This window comes from Scardinius erythrophthalmus, assembly GCF_964197995.2.
Source record: "Scardinius erythrophthalmus genome assembly, chromosome: 7".
Taxonomy (NCBI): domain Eukaryota; kingdom Metazoa; phylum Chordata; class Actinopteri; order Cypriniformes; family Leuciscidae; genus Scardinius; species Scardinius erythrophthalmus.
This window is the reverse complement of record NC_138227.1, coordinates 16,062,028-16,086,145: the sequence shown is the minus strand read 5'-3', so window position 1 is coordinate 16,086,145 and position 24,118 is coordinate 16,062,028. Positions and strand designations below refer to the sequence as shown.

At 37.0% G+C, this 24,118-nt stretch overlaps 1 protein-coding gene across 4 annotated transcripts; it reads right to left on the bottom strand.

The window, feature by feature from the left end:
- Window positions 1-263: 263 nt before the first annotated feature.
- il15l (interleukin 15, like) lies at window positions 264-19,541 on the bottom strand. 4 transcript variants are annotated; one of them, XM_081370200.1, is made up of 5 exons: window positions 17,845-18,090; window positions 17,159-17,453; window positions 16,991-17,047; window positions 15,481-15,612; window positions 264-595 (listed from the first exon to the last, which is right to left on the bottom strand). In XM_081370200.1, the coding sequence occupies exons 2-5, from the start codon at window positions 17,309-17,311 to the stop codon at window positions 413-415; spliced, it is 525 nt and encodes a 174-aa protein (XP_081226326.1). In that variant the 5' UTR covers window positions 17,312-17,453; window positions 17,845-18,090; the 3' UTR covers window positions 264-412. The 4 variants fall into 4 exon arrangements, with proteins under 4 accessions (XP_081226326.1, XP_081226329.1, XP_081226328.1 ...); XM_081370203.1 differs by having other exon boundaries at window positions 264-589; XM_081370201.1 differs by having other exon boundaries at window positions 354-595; window positions 15,481-15,609; window positions 17,845-18,085.
- Window positions 19,542-24,118: the final 4,577 nt, after the last annotated feature.

Genomic DNA, 24,118 nt, shown 5'->3' with positions numbered 1-24,118 from the left:
TGTAACAAAAGGTCAACATTTGTTCAATGAACTCATCACATTTTATGGCCTCATGATTTTCCCAATTAAATCTTCTATTAAGATGCTTTAAACTTATTATAGTTAAGATAACAGTCTTTATTTTGGTCAGAAGAATACTACTGTAATTCTCAAATTGCATAATAGGTACTCAGCAATCATTTATAGTCGAGGAAATAAATAACAAAAAAGCTGTCATGGATTAGAGGTAGGTTGTTGTCAAAGCAGACACTGTAGCAAATATTCCATAAACGTCATTTATTTGAGAAAATATATCTTTGCATGCTTCAGATACAAATGGGTATACGGTAGGTTTGTAGCTTAGTATATGGTGTCTGTTTCGCCTCTCAGAAACTTCTCCAGAACCGCTTCAGGGATCCACACAGCTGCTCCTTCAGATCATGTTCTTCATGTTTTTTTCCATCAAGTTCTCTAAATGTCTCTTAACCTTCCTTGGAGCGCAACGTTTTCCAGCATTCATCATTTGTAAAAAGTTTTGTAATTCTTCCAAAAAAGTCTCTGCTCTTTGTTCTTGGTAGAGCTCACAGTCTGGACATGGCTTCATCTTGTCCTGTAACTTAATAGGGTTAAATAGGGTATTATGTAATGAGGTTAGGGCACAGCAGAGAAAGTGTCTTGCAGATAACTTAACATCTCCAGAGACAATGTAATTCTAATTCACAAAATCATAAATTAATTTGTGTGAATCTCATGAAAACATTTCCAGATTGTTTTACACAATTTTTAATTACAATTAAGCAACCACCCAGAACATCTGCATAGCAACACCCTAGCAACCATTCAGAACACCTTTTATAGCAAACACCCAAAATACCCTAGCAAACAACCACATAGCAGACTATCTGTCTAAAATACTGCATGGCCTAAAAAACTTCAAACTTTGCGCATTTAAAGCTACTTAAAACTGCTTCAAAATTCAAGCTTTTAAAACTACACTGAACAAATTGGTGTAGGATTTATTTTGAAAAGTTTATAATCAGAAATTGCTGGTAAATTTCACAAATAATTACAATGAAATGATAAGTATTGAATTAAACACGAAATGTTGAAATTGAAATACTGAAATAGTATTTTCTTGTAAAATATTCACAGATACTATGTTTTATGTAGCTCAAACAGTAAAGCGTTGACGCTTGCAACGCCAAGGTCATGGGTTTGATTCCCAGGGAAAGCAAGAACTGATAAAAATGTAAAGTTTATACCTTGAAATGCAATGTAAGTCGTTTTGGATAAAAGCGTCTGCCAAATGCATAAATGTAAATGTAAATTTACAACTTTGAAAAAATATATTTATTTATTTTTACAGTCTACTTCAAACTTTCTGGCTATGCTTTCTGGAATCAACATCAAAGTTCGTTTACCAGGTTTACTCTCATTGTATCTATTATGGGTTATTTGTAGCTTAGATGTATGGGTTGTACTTGTCGCATCATGCTGTAGATTATCACAGGACAGGTAATAATTTCAGCTCATCCCTCAGTAAAAAAAGAAAAGAAAACGTGAACAGTAATACATTTAGGGCAGTCGTGACCTAATGGTTAGAGAGTCAGACAGGTAACCCTTACGAAAAAAATATGTTTATTCAAGTGTGCTATTAGTATAGTTCTTTTAAACTAAAAAAAAGAAAGTATACTTTCAGTCTACTTTTCATGTTCTTCTCAGAAATATACTTTATTTACTTCTCAGAAATATATTTAAAATTCAGACTTCAAAAGTGCAAAAATAATATATAAATAGTAAACTATATGTATGATGTTATGTCCACTTAAAGAAACATTGAAAGTATACTTGCAATATAAAACTACTAAACTAGTAGTTTACTTAGAGTATACATCAGAGTGTAATTTCATAACTTAAAAAAATTGCTACAAGTATTTGACTTGTAAAATATCATTATACCTATAAGTTCAACAATAGAACTTAGTTAAACTAGTTATGTACTAGTTAAAACTGTAGTTTACTACTGTTACAAATGTACTTTTATATGAAAATTAGGCCAATTTAGTCCCTATGGTGCAGAAAAAGTTCTCTTACAAGTATACTTCTAGTACAATTATATTAGTATATTTATAAAGTATACTTAAAAATATACTTGAACTTTACTTAAGTATACTTAAAGGTCCCATTCTTCGTGATCCCATGTTTCAAATGTTGTTGTTAGAGTATAAATAATATCTGTAAAATTATAAAGCTCAAAGTTCAATGACAAGAGAGATATTTTATTTAACAGAAGTTGACTACATCGAACGGCTCGATTGGACTACACCCCTCTACTTCCTTCTTTAATGGCGTCATTAAAACCGTGTTTTGACTAACCTCCGCCCACAGGAATACAGGCGTATTGATGGCGAAATGTCAACAGACGTGGTTGATGTTTATCTATAATTGGATACCGCAAAAGTTTAATTCGAAGTTGTTAGTTTGCTCTGTCCATTTCACCACGGACTGTTTTTCTAACCTGGGATAATATTAAGCAGGCTTCTCTCAGCGTTTCATACTGACGAAGGGGGCAATTTCAACTATATTCCAGCAAGCGGTAAGTAGTGATTTACTATGGAAGTAGCGATCAACTTCACATCGTTTCTCTTAGTAGGATGAAAATAATCTTACTTAAACTGTGATTAATGTACAGAAAGCATCAAAGAACAATCCCTTTCCAGTCGCCCAAGCTGTCAATCACACAGCGCGAGTTTATCTGCACACTTGCCAAAACTCGTTATGAAATCATGACGCTGTTACACTGCACAATGAAGCTCTTACTGTATTTATATACCTCATGTTTGCATTGGTGAAATCATTAGTGAGTGCAGAAACTGCGTTGAAATGATAAGATCTTTTTTCACGCGATCAACAGACTGTCATCTGCTCAATGCTCATCACTGCAACCTTTTATGTGATTGAAATAGATCTAAATACTTAAAAAACTTCTCAGGATTCGTTAATCCCGATAGCTGTAATAGTAAAAGTTTTCCAGATAGTTCCGCATGTAATGCCAGATATTTCATATGCAAGCATGTCAGCCAATCACAGCAGAGGGCGTTTACATTGAAGTCTCACAGCAAACACGCCCCTTCAAACAGAGCGTTCAAATCAGGGGATGAAATCAGGCTAGGAAATATGCCTTTTATTTCTAAAATTATAACGATTTTTGATCTAAAAAACATACTAACATTATAAGGGCACCCCAGGAAACATTATAAAATAATAAAATAATCCATGGAATGGGACCTTTAATAATATGAACTTGAAGCATACTTAATTTTGGTAGGGGAACACAAAGGTTGCGGGTTCAATTCTCAATATCGGCAGGAAATGACTGAGGTAGAGTCCTGCACTCCCGCGGAGAGGGGGTTCAGCGAAAAATCGGCAGCTGGCAGCAGGAAGTAGCTGCCACTGGCAGCAGGAAGTTGCTGCCGTTGACAGCCTGGAAGCCCTGCCATATTAGGAGGGACCTGCCATTTCGTGGCAGCCAATCAGTATCGTCCAACGTAGTAGCAACCAATCACATTTACCTGGAAGTCAAGCGACAGCAGCCAATGGTGGCGCCGGCGAATCTTCAGTAATGGCGGCGGTATTTGGCTCGGTAAGTTCGTATATTATCAGATGATTAATAAATAATTGTTGCTCTGTACGTTGGAGTTTAACTTTATGTTAGAGACAGTGTATCTGTGACTACTTAAGTTGAATTGGTTAACTTAATCATTTGTAGAAACGCAGCTTGTGCACCGTGTGCTTCTGGTTTGTGAGGGGCTATCATTAACTTCAAATACTAACTTACGTTACCATTATCATTAAATATTAGCGTTTGTTAACATGTTAACTTAATCTATTGATTAGAATAAAGCTCATGCTGATTTATTGGAATTGACAAGCTCAGCCTTGATGATACACGTGCAATGCTAACAAAACATATCCCAAATGATCTAACTTATGTTTTAATACAAAACATCATTTTAATCAACATTACTTGACCATATTCTAAACTTCAGTTTTTTTTTTTGTAGTTTCACCAAGTTCACCACAGATTGCTGGGGATGGACAAACATATGTGCCAGGAAGGAAACCCCATATTTCCAGTTGCAAAACCAACCAAACTCACTGGTATGTTTTCACATAATGAACATAATGTTCAAATGTATTATATCCTGTCTTGATCAAAGCAGGCAAAAGGCATTCTGTTTTTTATCTTTTTTTTAATACAAATTCTAGATTGTATCGAAAATTTTACATTTCAGTGTCTGTTTATTTTCTTAGTTTGATCATGTTTTGGATGGGACCCAATCACCAGATGAGACCAGAATATATATATATATATATATATATATATATATATATATATATATATATATATATATATATATATATATATATATATATATATTCATATTCTGGTCTCATAGTTTGAGCCTTGTCTGTGAAACTGGGGGTGAAAGTTATATGGAAAAAGTGAACAGTTCCAGTATATTTTGAATAGATATATATAAAATTATTTTATATATATCTATTCAAAATATACTGGAACTGTTCACTTTTTCCATATAACTTTCACCCCGTTTCACAGACAAGGCTCAAACTAGTCCCAGACTAAAATACATGTTAAACTGAAAGCAAATTACACTTGTGTATCTTAAAATATCAGTGCCATTGTTTCTTTTAAGATTCACAACAGTAAAGTTTTTTCTAAGGCATATTTATAAAAGTCCTAATTGCACTAAGGCCTAATCCTGGCATAATCTAAACCCTATATGTGAAACCGGGCTTCAGAGTTTTACATATTAGTCCAGTGGTTCAGTTCAACACTTTGTTCTCTGGCTTTATATAGGCATAGACAGTGCGGCATTTAAAAAATAAATTAGACCTGCTCCCTAGTTCAGGTATGCTACTGTCTACTGCTGCAACATGGCTAAGTGGTTCAACACAGAGTTCATCTCTCTCTTTCTCTTTTTCTCGTGTGTATAAAATAACTAGCTTTTTTCCCCCTTCTTTTTAAGCTCAATTGCAATAAAGATGGATCCGGGATCTTGGAAGCTTGTTAAAAATAAGGTATTGATTTTATGTTACAACAATTTTGATTTCTTTGCTATCTTTAGTGTATAAATAAAATGTTAGTTTTTCTTAGTTTTTTTTTTTTTTCAGGATGTTCCAGCTCAGTTGGGATCTGTGGACTGCAGTGTATTCATGCTTATGGTAAGTTATTACGGTGGTTTTGTTTCCCCATAACATTTATTTTACGGATAACCCAACATCCATAATATTTATCAAAAGACATCAGGCTGATCCCAATGAATTTTGTTTTTCAGGTGTGTGTGTGTCAATGTTGGTGATGTCACTAGCCCAGGAGGAAGCTTGTGTAGTCCCCACCAGTTGTTTGTTGTAGTCCTTAAAGTGATTTTTGTAAAAAAAAAAAAAAAAAAAAGTCTCCCTTTGCTTTGAACTTTTATCGTCGTAACTTATTCATATTGCAGATATTGTTTATGCTCTGACAGCAACATTACTCTAAAGTTTCTTTCTTTCTTTCTTTTTCTAACATCTGTCTTTCTTTATTTTATTTCTTTTTCTAACGTATGTCTGTATTTCTTTTTTCTTTTATTTCTTTCTAACTTATCTATCTTTTTCTAACATCTGTCTTTCTTACTAATCTTAAGGTTACAGGGGTTAAACGTGATCTGATTCACAGAATTGTACTTTTATGTGTATTTCTTTAAAGTGAACATTATCTGTACTACTTTTGGAGGAACTGCGATTCCATTGTGTTTTTGTGTGTGTGTGTTGAATGCTCTGTGCAGGTCTTGTGATATGCAGCAGCTGACCCCAAGACGCCTTTCTACGACCTCCGAGGTCATCACCGGACCATCTTGGACTCGGATGACAATGTCGACTTACCCTCCTATCTATCCATAAGTGTAGAATTGTTTTAACTTTGTTTTTTTGCCAATGAGAAGTAGCCAACCTGTATGTACTGATGTCAATCATGCCCTTGGAAATGGTATAACTGGTGTGAGATTTTAGAGTCTCTGGCTTGCGACCCCGTGAGACTTTGACGCCTGGCTCTACCGATGAAACTATTGTTCAGTAAATTTGTACTTATTTGATTGAACCTCACAACTCCTGGTCTTCTTTCATCATATCTGGTCCTGGGTCTTTAAGCTGTTTTTCCCTAACACTAGAAACATTGTAAATCATGTTAAACCATGCTAGAACATTGTAAAACGTTTTTAAACTTTCTTTTTCAAGCCAACTCAGTTTTTCATGAACTTTAACATCTAGTTCAGAATTGTTGTTCATTCCGATTTCAGAGCAACAAATATCAAGCCTGTTTTCAAAGTTACAGCTGTTTTATAAAACAAAGACAAGAATGTATTGAAATACTACAAATGTAAAACTGAACTTAAATGATAGCAAAATATGATTTTTAAATAAAGGTCATTGAGAAAATGTTTTTTTTTCTTTTAGACATAACTTTCATTATTTGTTTAATGAATGTTTATGTACGTTTAATAAATATACAATATTATTATATAGGCATTCATTTATGTATATATTTCATTATTTGACAAACATGTACACAAATTATATTTATACACGTACAAATTCATAATTTCAAGTGTAGCTTAATGTTTGTTTTTTTGTACTATGTCTATGATCTTCGTTACTTAATTTATATTTGATAAACCTTTTTAAACCAATTACAAACTAATTACAAATTTAAGTAATTTATTTAAATAAGTACTAAAATTATATCTATACATTGATATAATAATTTATTTGCCTTGCCAGAGCCCGTCTACTCTCTGGCCTTGCTAAAAGCGGCATCCACCTCCGACTTCCGGTTATTAGCGGCAGCTGACGTCAGCTGCCAGCTGCCGATTTTTCGCTGAACCCCTACTGACTCCCGCGGGACCCGACGCAAAACAGAGCGGCGCGGGACAAATTTTAAAAGGTCATTGCGGGAGCGGGCGGGATGATGAAGGTGCACTTGCGGGTGCGGGCGGGGGGGGGGGTGATACGCTGCACTCCCGCGAATTAAATATGAGTGTAAAGTAAAATATATAAATGATTAAAGTAGCGTACATAATTTGTAGTTGTGAGGGAGATTCTGTTTGGCAGCAATAAAAAAATTTTCAGCCTAAACTTGGATGTTGCCGTTTAGGGTAGGGCGGGGCCTAATCTCACGCACACTTGTTTAGAGACAATTCCTTCACGTTGCTCCGTGTTCGAATTCGAAAGCTTCAAGTTCAAAATAGACAGCATGGACGAGGAAAAGAGCACATCTAGTGCTTCAGATGCAAGCACTTCTCTAAAGAAAGGCACATTTAGGCTACTACAAAACAAATATCACGAAACATCAAATCAGAAATTTGGCAGTCTTTTTCGGTTGTGCATGATGGAGAGGGGAATCAACTACCTTTTACCTGCTGCCATAAATGCCAAAAGGTGTTAACATACAACGGACACAAATCGCATTTTTTTTCCAAGACCTTTCGTGAGACAGTTCGTGAACATTCATCCTGCCTGCCGTCTTGCGGGCGGCAGGGGCGCAACTACCCAGTGTCAGAGGGGTATGCAGCAACAATTTTGGCGCCTGGCGCCCCCCCCCCCCCCCCCCCCCCCAAACAAACAAACAAACAAAGAAATAAATAACTGTGCCATGTAATGAGTGAGGAACGAGTGATAGTTAACAGATGAAATAAGTACAAAATTGTCATTTATTAATAAAATTGAACTATGCTTCACAGTGATGAATCCACTGCTGAGTGGACCTCTGTCCCTCTCTAGGGCTAGGGGGGTTCGGGGGAATGCCCCCCCCGTAAGAAAATTTTGTGCTTTTTAAATGTTGAATTCATCAATCTGGTGCACTTTGAGAGTTTAAAATTAAAAGCTCCAACCCATATTCAGTGTGCAAATAAAAAAAATAAAAAAATAAAACCTTTTTAAGTAACAGTGTCTGTCTACATTACAATAATACATAATAATAATAGTTATAATATTAATCCCATAATAGCCATATATTGTAAAACAAATGCACTGAAAAATAAAGGAAACTTTCATAATTAGTTTCGTACTAATTTCTATACTTAACATTAAAGATGTGATTGGGCCAGCCCAGTGTCAATCAAGAAAAGAACCAATGCAACCTTTCAGCTGATCTGAAAAATGTCAAAAAAAACTAACGCAGACTTTTTTTTTTTACCAATGTATTACAACGGCACTAACCCAGCGCCGCCAGTTAAGCAAAACAAAACAAAACGAATGGGTCGCCGATGTACGAGTTTTATGGGCCGTTAAGACAAAGACAAAAAATAGCCTAGTATTAGATGTATTGGCCCAAAAGCACGTCGGCCCACCGGGAATCTCCTAGCCTACATGCGTGGACGTCACACTTTAAATTCTACCTGTTGCCTTTGACCATCCACTTGTTTAGCTGCTGGCACATCAATTGACTTTACCCTCTTTCTTTTTCTATTTCTATTTTTAGTCCCGACAGCTTTTTTGCTTTATCCATCCTCTTTTTCGACCTGCTCGCTCAGCGCTCACGGCGCCCCCGCCTGCTCGCGATATTATCCCCCCCTCTCTATGTCCAAATTCTATGATGGAATCTTATGAATATCCTATTCTAGCCTGTTAGTCCTCTAAAAAGTTATATAAGATTGAGGAAATGCAGAAATTATTTAGAAACGCAGAACAGCAGCTACGTATAGATTAAAAAAAAAATTATAAAAAAAATTACCATCGCTTTGGCGCCCCCCCTGGTGCTGCGCCCCTATGCGCCGCATATAGCGCATACCCACTTTTTGCGCCACTGGCGGGCGGGAGCGGGACATAATATCACAGATGCGGGCGGGAGCGGGACTAAAAATAACAAATCTTTGCGGGAGCGGGACTGAACACTGCGGGAGCGGGCGGGAGCGGGACTGAAAATTGTGTCCCGCGCACGTCTCTAGACTGAGGTGCCCTTGACATCTAACCCCCAATCGCTCCCCGGGTGCCTCATCAAAAATTGCTGCCCACTGCTCCTGTGTGTGTCCATGGTTTGTAGGGTGTGTGTGTGTGTGTGTGTGTGTGTGTGTGTGTGTGTGTGTGGTCTGCACAAAGAGAGTTGGGAGATGTGGTGACAAACATCTGTGTCTGTGCAAGCAGGCTAGAATGCACGAACTCACATGAACTATTGCGTGTAATGCGAAACACATTATTATGTCTGGGTGCAGGCTAGTACGAATAGTAGAACGAATAGTTTTGCTTGATATTTCTTGTTATCTATTTTATTTTATTTTTCATGAGTTCACACCCACAGATAAGCCAGATAGAACGAATGTTATGCGTATTTGGCATGCTGTCCGAGGAGAGGGCATATTTGCTTTTAAATTCATTTGTTTAAAAGTGCAGTAAGCAATTTCTGAGAAAAGCTGTTGAAAGTAGATCCGACTGATTACCACAACACGCTTGTAGCCAATTGGCAGTAGGGGGTGTAAACACACTCATGATGGGGGAGGAGTGAGTAAGCAAATTGAAAAATGAAAATATCTGTCTATCTCTTACGGTGCGTGTCCACTGGCACGGTGCGTGTCCACTGGCACGGAGCGAGCGGAATCAATTAATTCCTATGGAAGTTGAGCTTCACGCTCGAGCAGTGCGACCGGAGAAAGTGTTGAGAGTGTCAAAAGGTTGGGCAGTTCTCGACTTTATGCAAATATCAAGCGAAAAATGGGGTCAGCAGCCAATTGCTGTGAGGTTCGGGATGTGACGTCTGTTTTGAGAGTTTAAAAATATGCAAATTGTGCCGGAGTTTATGCTGGATTTAGTGCGTAAATCATTTTGTTTACAAATTAGACGCTTTGCAGTTGTGTTGAAAAAAAATTAAATTAGACACACTCGCAACAGACACACCCCAAAGCGGAGACGTAATAGCGTTGCCAGTGGCACTGAGCGGAGTTTTGCCGCTGTAGTGGACACGCACCGTTAACGTGTCTATCGCACCGCAGGACCTCCAGGACATTGTTCTTCACAGAGATCTGTGAACGCAGCATTACAGTATTTGCATATGTGGGGAAATTTTGCCCTCTCACTAATTGCTGCTATATGCAGTAACTGGCTGTAGGCTATATCAACACAAGTATTAGCCTACTGTAAATGTCATACCATCTTTTATATTAAAGGGTAACTAAACCCTAAACCAACTTTTTTTATTTAATGATCTGTAAGAATGAGGCTTTATTAGTGCTGTTCATTTATTCGAGTAACTTTTTTGACATTTGGGTATAAAGTATTTTAATTTTTCAATATATGGTGTAAAAACGTCTGAGTGCTGCCCTCTTCAGGTTGAACGGTGGCTACTGCAGTTGAATTTTCCTATTGGATGTTGCGTTGGCAAGTGACTAAGCAGGTTCCAGCTCTACCACGCCCCTGGTACGAGCTCACCACGCCCTTGTATGAGCTAGCGTAGATTTATCTGTGTACAGTGGTCAGGAGGGTACGTACTAGGTTGCTGGTTGCAACAGCACTGCTGGACTGCATAGCTTTCCAGCAGACTTGGAAATTAGGCGCCAGTGTTTGCATGCACTTGGCCTGAAAGACCGCGAGTGTGAAACCTGCATTTTCCGCGGGATTGCTTTTCCAACGCAATAGAAGTGGAAATGGGCTTCTCCACACAGCTCGCGCTGTAAAGCGACGCAGTGCCAAACGCCACTCCTCCTGCATGGACTCCACCACCGCAGCGGCGCCTTGATGTGAGTGATCATATATATTTTGATCACAATTTATGGTTGGCTAAAGTTAATCCTCTGGGGTCGACAAACGCGTCGGCGCATTTTGCTGGATTTTTTCACATAGCGGCAAAATATGAATATGCCTATAGAGAGCGCGCGCTATTGACATCAACTTGATAAAACCAGTGAATGACGGGCTCTGATAAAACTCATCAGATGCATGTACTTTACGTCGTCTTGCGACCCTGTGAGCAAACTCCATTTTAGACAGTCTGACAGCAGGTCTCAGGTGCACGCCCCCCCCCCCCCCCCCCCCCCGCTCACGGTTCGTCCCCTCTATCTCCGCTGGGGTCTGCCCACTTTTCTAGCATTTTTCAAATATTGACAGTGGGTGGAGTCAGGCTCTGACCAGGGGTTTATGGTGCGTTCAAGTCCTCCTGGGAGGTTCGTACGTACGAGGTGGGAAGTCGCGCTTATAACGACATGTGCGTTCAAGTCACTTTCATCGGAGCAAGATGGCGGAGTACTTTCTCTTAATTAATTACACAAAAATACAGTAAGGTTATTAAACTCTTGTTCTAGAAAATGAAGAACAAAGAAATGTGCATCAGGTGTACTTTGTATTTTTATGTTTTTAAATAATTTATGAAGCCACGCCACTGCAACTCATCGTTACATGTTGCATTGTTATATTATAATACTATCATATTCTGTGTTGGCGATTAGCTAACTGCTCTGTAAAAAAGCCTGACAATATCACAGCTAAATACCTTTACATATTGTGTATTCCGCCATATGTTAATCACTGACACGCCCCCAACTCGTACAGATCGGGGCTTAAAGAAAATCCCGAACTCCCCACTGGTATTTACGACATTGTGGTGGCGTTCAAGTGCGTTCAACTCGTAAATACGATCTATACGAGATGACTTGAACGCACCATTAGTTACCCTTTAAAGGTTATCTTTAAAGGTCCCGTTGCATGCGATTCCATGTTTCAAACTTTAGTTAGTGTGTAATGTTGCTGTTAGAGCATAAATAATATCTGTAAAATTATAAAGCTCAAAGTTCAATGCCAAGCAGTGGCGGTCTTAACATAGAGGCATAGGTAGGCGGCTGCTTGGGGCCCCCTACCAGCGGTCGTAATAGGGGGGCCCCCAACCCACCTCAAAAAAAAAGAAAAAAAAAGAATAGAAAAAGCCCCTTATCATCATGAACGCATCAAAAGAATGGTAAATTGTATTAATATTCTTAATAAATACGTTGAAAAGTAGTAGTTAAAATGCCCAGTTCATGGTTATCCGTCTCTACATACACCCCCGACTTTCACAATGAAATGGACTAGTCCGTAACGGTGCGCGGCGCAAAAGATAAACACGCAATGACAGGAGTACTTGGAAGTACACAAACAGAGACGAAACGAGAAACTGAAGCGAAGTTACCCAAGCAGCTCAAATAAAAGAAAAAAGCGAAAAGACGCCGATAAGTATTTGGCAACGCTGCCAAAGATGACAAACTTTTTTTTACGGCTACTGTTGGGGATACAGACAGGAACAACTATTAACGTCCAAAGCGTTGAACATGCCGCTACAGCAGCAGCAGCAGCAGCTAGGTGAGGATAACGTTAACACACTCACATGGATATAACTTATGTGGATTTGCTAGGAGCCATATGCAACATCACCTCTCCCCATTTCGCCCCTCTTACCCCCATACTACCGTTTTGGCGCTTGTAAATGTGACGTGACAGATCCCTAACGGCACGTGAACCGATCATCTCCACTAGCTGAATAAACACAAATTAACAATGTTGAAAGATACAGTACAACTTACCGAAATGTATATTCCTCATACATAATATCGATCAATCAGTGTTTTTCAACCGCGAAAACAGGTCAATAAAACAGCTGGAGAACAATTATGTCACATAACATTTACCTCAGGAAAGCCGTTTAAAGGGATACTCTATCGAAAAAAGAAAATTCTGTCATCATATACTCACCCTCATGTTGTTTCAAACCTGTATGAATTTCTTTCTTCTGCTGAACAGAAAGGAAGATATTTAGAAGAATGTCAGTAACCAGACAGTTTTAGATATGGAAGTCAATGGTATCTAAAACTTTCTGGTTACTGACATTCTTCTAAATATCTTCCTTTCTGTTCAGCAGAAGAAAGAAATTCATACAGGTTTGAAACAACATGAGGGTGAGTATATGATGACAGAATTTTCATTTTTCGGTAGAGTATCCCTTTAATGACCATAATATATGTTATAGCATGTTAGTAGCCTATTTGGCTAAATATGTGTACTATATTACATATTTAGTATATTTTTTACTTATATTATTAAAGTTGTTATTATAATAAAAACGCATTGTTTAATTTGAGTTATTTTTATTTTTAACCTTAAATAATACTAGCTGATAGGGCTGTTTGTATACAGCATTATGTGAGGGTTTTTTTTTTTCTTGAGAAAAATTAATGCCTATCTTGTGTACCTAATATGTATCCAAATGAGTCAATATTGAATCAAATCACAAGAATTGAATTGAAATTGTGAAATTTGTGTCAAGCAATAATAAAAAAACATAGCTTGCCAGAAATTGTACCATGTAAACATTGTAACATGTTTCTGTTTAGTTACTAAAATGTTTTTACATTATAAAAATGTACATTTTACATTATTGTGATGCTAGATTTTTCAGGTGTTATCTGAAACCTTATTCTCTGTTGGGTTCCATCGTGACTATTAGTTTGTGTAGTGCTACACTTTGTGTGTTCTCTGCTTTCCATCTTCATTTTGGAGTAAAGAAATGTATGCAGGGTTTAAAGGGGAAGGTTTTTTTTCTGCTCTCCAACCTTTACTTCCCTGTAGATTAGCTTTACCTGCCTATCCACCATTCAGTCGGTAATTTTTTTTTCCGTTATCTTTTAAAGGGGGGGGGGGGGTGAAATGCTATTTCATGCATACTGAGTTTTTTACACTGTTAAAGAGTTGGATTCCCATGCTAAACATGGACAAAGATTCAAAAATTAAATTGTACGTTTGAAGGAGCATTTCTGTGCCAAAAATGGTCCTTCCGGTTTGTCACAAGTTTCGTAAAAGTTTTTTTCGAGTATGGGTCTGTGTCACGTAAGATGGGGCGGAATTTCCTTATATGGGTCCTAAGGGCACTTCTCCGCGGGCGCGCGCGCACTCGTAGACCAGACAGAGAGAGAAGAGAGCGAAAGCAGTGCGTTACCTCATCAAAGCGCTCTGCTTAGCTTTTGGGAGATCAATGTCACCAAAGAAGTGGGTTTTTGTTTGCCAGGGCAAGACAACCCTGCACAGATTCCTAAAGAACCCAGCGTTAAGGGACCAGTGGATGGAGTCTGTTTTTTCAGAGACTGTTTGTTTTTTGTGCAAGACTGTTTGTTCCCTGCATTTCGACGATGATTGTTTTATAAACAAAGCCCAGATCGACGGATTTGCAGATCGTCTAATGCTTAAGGATCGAGCAGTCACAATGATAAAGGTTCGCGGTCGCAGGCGGTGAGTAAAACTGCTTCAAATGTCTCTGCGTGTTGTTAGCTCGGGGCGTTAGCACACAGCTTTAGCACACCACCCACACGGCCCGCCTCCAGACGCTCGGTTTTTTCCGGAAAAACTCGGTACAGCCTATCTTTCTTTTATAAATATAATAAACCTAAAGACTTTTTGGAGATATGAAGGATGCAATACTACTCTATAGGTACTCAAGATTAACAGGAGATTGAGTGAAAATGAGCATTTCACCCCCCCTTTAAAGATCGAATGGGGGGGCCCCCATACATACTTTCGCCTTGGGCCCCCAATTTGCTAAATCCGCCACTGATGCCAAGCGAGATATTTTATTTAACAGAAGTTGACTACTAAAAACGGCTCGATTGGACTACACCCCTCTACAACCTGCATTAGTGACATCACCAGAACCGTTTCTTGACTAACCTCCGCCCACAGGAATGCTCCCTCAACTCTACTGGCTACTTGCGCACTTCTTATAACTTAGCCTACTGTGTTTACTCAGCTCTTACGGTGATTTTCTGAAGTAAAACTGACGCTTCATCTTTTGTGTGATGTACAATAAACTTTATTAAACTCATCAGTACATGTTTGATCATCATTCAGACCTGGTCCGAAACAGCAGACTTGTAGGCTATTAATAAATAATGGATACATAGCCTACAAGCAGATGACAAATACGTTATAATAACTGTAATTAAACTACTAAACTATACCTGTTTCATCTCTATACAGCAATCTGACTCTGTAGGCATTATTGTCCGACTCGAAATGAACGCCGTTACTGAGAGTTTCTGATATTATTATCATTCCGTGAGATGAATTTTTCCTGACAGACTGAGCACGAGCTCATGAAGCTCCGCCCCCTGTGTCGTCCAGCAGCACCTCATTTGCATTTAAAGGGGACACACTGAAACGGCTCGTTTTTCTGAGCCCCAAAAAATGTCAATTTAAACATGCTGTAAAAAATGATCTGTTGGGTATTTTGAGCTCAAACTTCACATACACACTCTGGGGACATCAGAGACTTATTTTACATCTTGTGAAAAGGGGCATAGAACGGGACCTTTAATGAACTAATATATTGATTACAAAGCCACCAACAATTACATGAACCACACAATCATACTGCCACTTCTCTAATAACAGGATCAGATTATTGGATTATCCTAAATGACTTGCAGATTTTGAACTCACCTTATATTTTAGATTATTGAGAAGCCTTAGTAGTTTCTGAGGCCAGTTCAACTTGGCCACACTCTGGATTTCAACAAACAAAACATTCAGTTCCAGCGCAAAACACATAAGCGTGGACCTGGAGCAGTTCTGCTAAAGGAGATGACACAAAAATTAATACCCTGCAGCAGCAGTGATGCTTAAAGACTGCATGTTCAGACTACAAAAACCAAACAGATTTGAATGGGCAAAAAACGTTTTTTGCAAGGTCTAGGAGAACAGCATGAGCATAATTTAGTTTAGAAAAAGCATCAGAATATTTATTAGATAGAAGTTACTGTATCTGTGGCTGCCTAAAAGCCGGCTTTGCTATTGATTGGATGAGCTCTCAAATGGACGGGGCAACTAATGGCCAGTATTTGAAACAAATGAGATGCATCATTAACAGCACATAAACAGCACTTAGTTAGTCCGTTGTGGTTCATAAGGCATTAAAAAACAGCTTTAGTAGCAGCATTGCAGACACACAAAGATAACATGAATTAGCAGAACCAATTTGCCATAACTCTTATAAGTGATAAGAGTGACATCTGTGCTTCCTCACTGTGAAATGCACTGACCTGTATGTATTTATTACAAAAATTACACAACCTCTTCAAAAGGTTTTCTGAAAAATATCAGTGAATGATTACAAGACTGTTTTCTACTGCAAATTTTGAGTAAACTAAAGGTCAACAAAAGAATAAACAAAGGATGAAAATGTCCCAGCTGTTCTTCACAGAGATCTATGAAATTCAACATTGTTGCTTGCATGCATCAGTATGCAATATTATTCAATATACATTTAGCCTATGCATTTAAAAATATATATATATATATATATATTATTTTTTTTATCAAAAATACTATATCTTGACTCCAATTCCAAAGCAATTAAGTAAGGGTTAATGCCCGATGAGGTGTCCATTGTCAGGTATAAATGGACGACGACCATTAATACATTAATAAGTCCATTAATACCTGATAATGGACACCTCGAAGAGCATTAACCCGCTTATACCATGGTCACTTGCCAAATAACACATTTTTAAAACATTAGTTTATATTTTAATTCGTTTTACAATCAAAATCTTAAGTTTTTACAAACAATATGGTTTCCCTGGTTACGCCTGATGGTTTCTTTAGGAACCGGAGATATTTATAGTCCCTGCCTGTTGCTATGGTTACTCACAGCTGATGTAGCCATCACATTTATTTATTCATTTCGAACGGTAAACAGTCAGTTTCACCAGAACTCCTTTACTAGGTGTCCTCTATAACTTTTTAATGGACACCCTGCAGCCAATCAGAATCGAGTATTCACCAAGACCATGGTATAAAGTAAATTATCAGTTATCTAATGAGTAATTATATCACAGGACAAAGATTCAAATGTCCCTTCAGGCAACTGCACAACAACGTCAGACCTAGAAAACAGCATTATTCAAATAGTATACTGACAAAATAATGATAGTGTGTAAAATCCACATACCTCATAATCTGCTACAGCCAGGGTTGGTGTGTACAGCGTCAGCATGCAATCATTTTCCTGTCATAAGAGAAACCACACCTTTAACAGAAGCAGAGGAAGAACAGACAAGACAGGAATTTTAATCAATAATTTCTTAAGTAAAAATAAAATAATAATTAGCTAATGTACCAGTTTGCTCAGCTCCTCTGCAACCTTTTTCACCATATCCACACTCTCTATGCTGCATATTGCTACACACTTGATCTGTCTTGTCAATATGATCAGCAGATATAGAAATAATGATGTGAAACACATGGAATAGTGGAGTAAAAATGTCTTCATATCAAATATTCAGCTCCCCCTTAGCAGCAGATTTGTCATCAGACCTAGAAAGAGATGACTTTAAGTGGCTTCCTACATTTCAACCTCCCTGGGGTTTGGCTTATTAGGTAGCACATGGCTGAAGACACATGCTGCCTCTAATCTAAAGAAACAATAGAGGGAAAAACAAATACAGATTAATAGAATTAACAGGATTATTTCTTAAAAAGATGCAAAAAACAAATTGTGATTGTCACTTATTCATTCTTTTCTCATATTTATTCTTTTATATAATATGGCTATTTCATTTAAACAAACTATGCATTTAACAAATAAAATTGACACTGACTTAATACAGAGATGTTTTTTTTAGTTTGTCAGCAGCCCTTACGAAAACTGTGGTTATACAAATGGTAATCAAACTGACAAAAAAAACAACAACAACCCACAATGTTACTACACTAGTAGTAATAGCACTTCACTATAATAAAACCATAGTTATTTTTTGTCGACCTTATTGGAATTAGACAACCTGTAGCCTACCACCGACCTACCTCATCAAAAAAAAAAAACATTTATTGAGGGAAAAGATTAACACGACCATAGACAGAATTGCAGAATTGCGTGTAATCATCGTGTCGAGTAGGCGTGTTTTCATCTGCCACAACTCCAAGAAAAGCAAAACATGAGTAAAACGTTGAGATCCGTGTCTCCGGCTACTTTCTGCAGATATGACGTAGCATAACTGTATCCATTTTCATGACTACCACAGTGTAGTATAATCTCGACTGAAGTACAGCGAGTGAGTGCAGTGAAGTATGTTTATATAGCGCCTCGTGATTGGGCTGGACTGTGATCCCGTCATACAACACATGGAGCATACGAAACTGAAAGGACGTTATGTTAAACTTAAGTTTAAACTGAATTCAGTAGGCTAATCACGCGATATATATTTGGCATTCGTTGGTCATGCTAAGATAAACAGGAGTAAACATGAAGTGTTCTTGTCGTTATTTTTTTCGGTATAGACCTACACTCTCTTTTATGTCATCGCATTGAATTAAGCGCCGCTGCAGAAAAGCGGTAGCCTACAGGAAACACTGTTTATATTTCTATTTAATATACAGTTGCAACCGCGTTAAATCCGAAAAATAACTCGTAAAAAAATCCGGGAACCCAGCTGCATTTACAGACGAACAAATAAAATAAGCATTTAGATGTAAAGATGCAGTGCATGCACTATATGCTATAGCCAAGGCGGAGCGATAATGTTTTAGTGCAGCAATAGGCTAATCGTTTTACAGTTTGGCAAGAGAAGTGCACAGCAAAACTGTTTTCCAGATAGGATACTCTCACAACAGCGCAACATGTAGGCCTAACCCAATTTACACGTTCTAATAGCCTACCCGATATAATATTTAGGCTACTAAAAATACAGCTTGTGACACTTCTGTCAGATGCTGAGAAAAGCGCGTTGTCCTTATTCAGTTGGCTATCTTCGGTAAGATGAGATGTTGTCAGGCCAAATGTCAGTAAAACTAACTAACTTTTCTGTCATACGGCTGACAGCCGTACGTAGTAGCCTACTGTCGTCAATTAACTCATGTAAGAATCAAAAAGGCGATTAAAGCTGTCCAAACTGCATGCATGTATTTATTATATAGGCCTATGCGTCACATGTAAAATATTCTGCTATGTGAGATCACAACAAAAGTCACAAACTGATATGTTTTAATGTCCAAATAAATGTGAGCACTGTTAATTTGTAAAGGACAAACAAAAATGGATATTTTTTAAATCCATAAAATAACTAATTTTACATTCTGGCAACATTACATTATGAAAAACATAACATTTTACATTATGTGCTGTTGACTTCCGCCTTGTTCACATTCTTGCACATGGGGAATCAAAAGAGAACTTTTGTTTTCCATTTTAATTTAGGTATGATAGAACTGTTGCAATTATTTATTTTGACAACTAATATAGAAAGTTAAACTTTTTTTTTACAAACTCTTAACTGGTTGAAGTGTTCATTGATTATATAAAACGCATTGAAGGTTGAATAATCTTTGGACTACAGTAGTTATCTGCATGTTATCTGCATGAGAACCAGAAGCAAGCTAACTGAGCAAGTTGAACTTTAGCTAGTGTGTGCCCTTTTATTACTATTTAATTTATTTTAATATGAGGTGGTGGGTAATGGGCCAGTGACAAATAAGGTTTTCAACTGATAAAAAATTCAAATAGGTTAAAACTGCACATCAAAGTAGTTATTATCTTTATGGGTATGTTTTTTACTTATTACTAAAATCTCAATTTTAAACAATGTATTTTAAGCAGTTTAACTGAGAATCATCTGACGACACCAGTCAAAATGTCATACGGGATAACGTTAATGCATTTTCTAAATATTATGATATTAAAACTTTTCAAATCAATAATACTTAATGAATATATAAAGTGATGCAGTAAACAATAATTAGAGCTCAGAAAAAAAAAATTGCACAACTTTTTTTTCTCATTATATTGTGATTTCTTTAAACGTGACCCTACTTGTTCAAGTTCTTAACCCACATTTTAACACTGCAATGTGATTTAAAATGCAAAATGTCTGAAAATGTTTTACAGGACTTGGTAACATGTTATTATTGTTTCCTCAACTCCATGAAGTGAAATTATGCATTTCAATGGAAAAAAACAGCGTTATCCCGCCTGACTTAAATTGTTACTCGGTATGACACCATGAGTTAACACATGAATTGTCATTTTTACAACACTTACACATAATAATGTTCATAAATAATTAATGTTATGCAATGTTTTTCTAAGGAAATTAATTAGGCTGTAAAGAAATACAGATGTGATTTTCAGTGTGTAAACTGTTACACACAAACTCAGTGTGGTTTCTTCCCAGATTTGGCAAGTATACAAATACATTTAAACAATTTTTTTCATGTTTATGAAAATCAAAATAGCACAACTTTTCAACATTAGGTTTAATTTAGTACTGAAAAGTACCTTGAACCATTTTATTGACGATCATAGTCACTCTACATCAATATTCATAAATAATGTAAAGGGTTAAATTAGGCGATCTTCACTCATTTCACTGAACATCATTTATTTGAACTACAAATTTACAAAAGCATGTTATTGAACAACATATTTATAAAGAAAAATCTTATTAATGGGTTGAAGTACCTTGAATCGCTAAATTTCATTAAATGAACACTACATTTTTTATAGACATTGTCTAAAATAACAGAAGAATTTAGAATTAAAGCTGCAAGCAGCATTTATCGGGGTTCAAGCATTTAAGGCCTTTAAGCACATAAGCATTTAAGACATTAAGTTTTATTTAGCAAGCTTTTAACCACTGAAATAATAGATGGAAAAGTCCATTTACACTCAATACAGGCAATTTACTAGGAAATATGTTGTTTTCAAAGCTTTTTGACAGTTATAGCGCCACCTATGGTCCAATCTCCATAAAATTTTACTTGCTTTTTTAGAATGTTATGTCACATAGGCTCATCAATTTTCGAGTTTTCCTTTAGGATTTATAGACTTTTTAGTGTATTTTTCCAAGCCCCTTTTCTAAATGACCCTGTTATAGCCACCCAAATGCAAAAGCTCAACTTTTTTTCAATAATTTTTGATCTTGAGTGTCCAGAGAATTGTCCTAGACTGGTCTGGTTCCGATCAGGCAAAAAACCTAGGACTAGTTCGCAAAAATAGGTTTTTAAACATATTCACAAATATTTAATGAACGGTTTGATTGACAGCAGTGGTTCTTGAGGCAAAGTTGTTCAGCATGAGGAGATCTATCAAATGATATGCATATTGTGTGGGTGTGTACAACACCGCGTGATTACAGAGCCGTAAAACTCGTTAGCGCCAACTAGTGGCCGATTTCTTTCAAAATTCTTACATACCTCTAGGGCCATGTGTCTAACATGCCCATCAAGCAAAAAAAAAAAAAAAAAATGCATGTTGATGTCACTAGAGTGGATGGCCTGTTCTTAAAGGGGCAGATTCCCCAATATGACAGGTTGGACAATAATTAAATGTAATTGTAATTAAATATTATTATGAATTAAATAATTTGCTAATATTCAACTAAACAATGTTAATGATATGTTAATATCAGCATTTGAATGTAAATTATACAAATTAAAGCTGAAAACTGTATAAGAATATATTGTCAAACACATGCCATCCAAGATAGTAGATGACATTATGGGCTAACAGAAAATAACTGTTATCCTATATGACAAAATTGTTATCCGGTATGACAAAACTCAGCTTAAATCTTAATCAGGCAGTATTTTTGGCTACCTATAGAAATCTGCAACCTTTACCTTCAACTTCCAAATATGTAAATTCATGCTAAATAAACATATTTACATAAAATCCACATTATATATGTTATTTTAGCGTTATCCCACATGACACAGGATTTTACTACATAGTGTGCTAGTGAGGAAAAAGGGTTAGTTAAACACATTTTATGAAAGACATACTTACCTTTCACCATTGTTTGGGGGCCCTTTAGGGTCTTCCTGATTGTGTAACATGCTGTCTCACATTGTGTCAAAATAAAATTCACAATAAAATTGCTCCAGTTTGCTTGTTATCCTGTATGACATTGGCGAACAGCCAGTTTTGGGACAGAATGCTCCAAAGCATAACAATTAACTGGATGTCATATTCTTTGTAATATTTAAATATATTGTTGTCAAGACTCATACAATAATGCCTGTGGCAGAGATGTTAGGGTTTATTAGATTTTTTACAGTTTGTTTGGCTTTTTTGTATGTCAGTCCCGGACAGTTATCCGGTATGACATTATGTGACTATAATGTCTAATAATTCTTACACTTTGTAATACCCTCAATATATGTTCATATCATTTGATAAACAGAGATCAATAGATTCAATAAATGTGCTTTTTTATTAAACATTTCCTTATTTTGACTTCATAAAGGGGTTTGGACATCAAAATTGCACATCATGTCATTGGGCCAAATAATAAAAAAATATTAAATTCACTCAAATTAAATTAACTGTATTCAGTTGTGTAGGCACTAAAACAGTCCAATACATAATAGTCAAATAATTTTTTATGATAAAATAATTCAGATTTCTGTGCCACTCCAGACTGGTTGCTGGCCCTTGCCTGGCCACCCCTATGAAAAAATCCTAGCTCCGCCAGTAATTGTGACACAAAATCCTAAATAAATAGCCTAATTTTGTGATATTTTTAAAATATCAATTAAACACATTAAAGTCAGTCATATTTTTCAAACTTGTTATTTGTGTCACGTCTGTATTTGATTGTACCCTATGTGCCGCTGAATGTTGTTATACCAGTGCTACTTTATGTTGTTTATCTCGCAAAGTCACAAACTGCCCATTCTAGGAAAGACACGCAGTCTCATGGGTCACTACGAATTAAAGGTACGTTCACACTACACGCGACCAAGCGACGCGATACCATTCATTTTCAATGGGGAGCGGGCGACTTCCGGCGACACGCGCGGTCGCGACCGTTGGCGACTGGATGGGGCGTGTCTGGCGACGCGACAAATTTGAGAAATGTTTAACTTTATGCAAATGAAGAGCGACTTTCGCGAGCGACAACCAATAGGAGTGAAGTCAGTGGAGCAAACGTGATCCGTCACTTTTCAGTGCAGGTCTGCATCATGCATACCCCACATGTAATCTCACAGCCGTCACCATGGTAACCCGGCACGGAACCATAATCGCCGCGAATCGCGGCCACACCGGGCGGCACGTCAACATGGTTACAGATGGCAGGGAGATGCAATCTTTCCCCGCCCAGCCAGTGCTTGAAGTGCGTCAGAAACAGAGCGCGCGCACGATCAGTTGTTGGTAATTTGTTGTGTAGCGTGCGACACCGCATCCAATGTAGACAGCATTGCTTTTTTTTGAGGGCGCTTACACACAGGCTCGTAGAAACGGGCCTGGCAGCTCGCGCCAGTTCTAGACGCGGTGAAAGTTTCCTGATTGTGACGGATGGCCGAATTTACATGACACATTATAAATTAGCATTATAGTCTGCGATAGATACAGTGCCAAAAAGAAGAGAAGAGGATAAAAGGGGATAAAGACAGAGGTAAAGTGATGTAGTGAATGAACAGTTTATCTAACTTAATTGCATAGGAGTAAGATACTATAATTTCATGGCAGTTATTTTTACCTTAAACTTAATGTCAGCAGTTGTTCTGAGCTCTCCAGACTGTGTGATTTTGTTACAATCATGTCAGTTTTAAGACGCATTTTTTATTATCACTTTTTTATTAATGTTTTACCCTACAGTTGTGCAGTTTTGGGGGGAATACAGTGCAGGCCAAAAGTTTGGAATGTAATGTTTTTGAAAGAAGTTTCTTCTGCTCATCAAGCCTGCATTTATTTGATCAAAAATACAGATTTTTTTTAATATTGTGATATATTATTACAATTTAAAATAATTGGTTTTCAATTTATTATACTTTAAATTATGATTTATTTCTGTGAAGCAAAGCTGAATTTTCAGGATCATTACTCCAGTCTTCAGCATGTGACATCCGGTCTATCACATGATCCTTTAGAAATCATTCTAATATTCTGATTTATTATGAGTGTTGGAAACAGTTCTGCTGCCTAAAATATTTGATGAATCAAAGGTTAAAAAGAACTGCATTTATTCAAAATTAAAAAAAAATATTTTCTAATAATATAAATCTTCTTTACTATCACTTTTTATCAATTTAACACATCCTTGCTGAATAAAAGTATTGATTTATTTAAAAAAAGAAATAA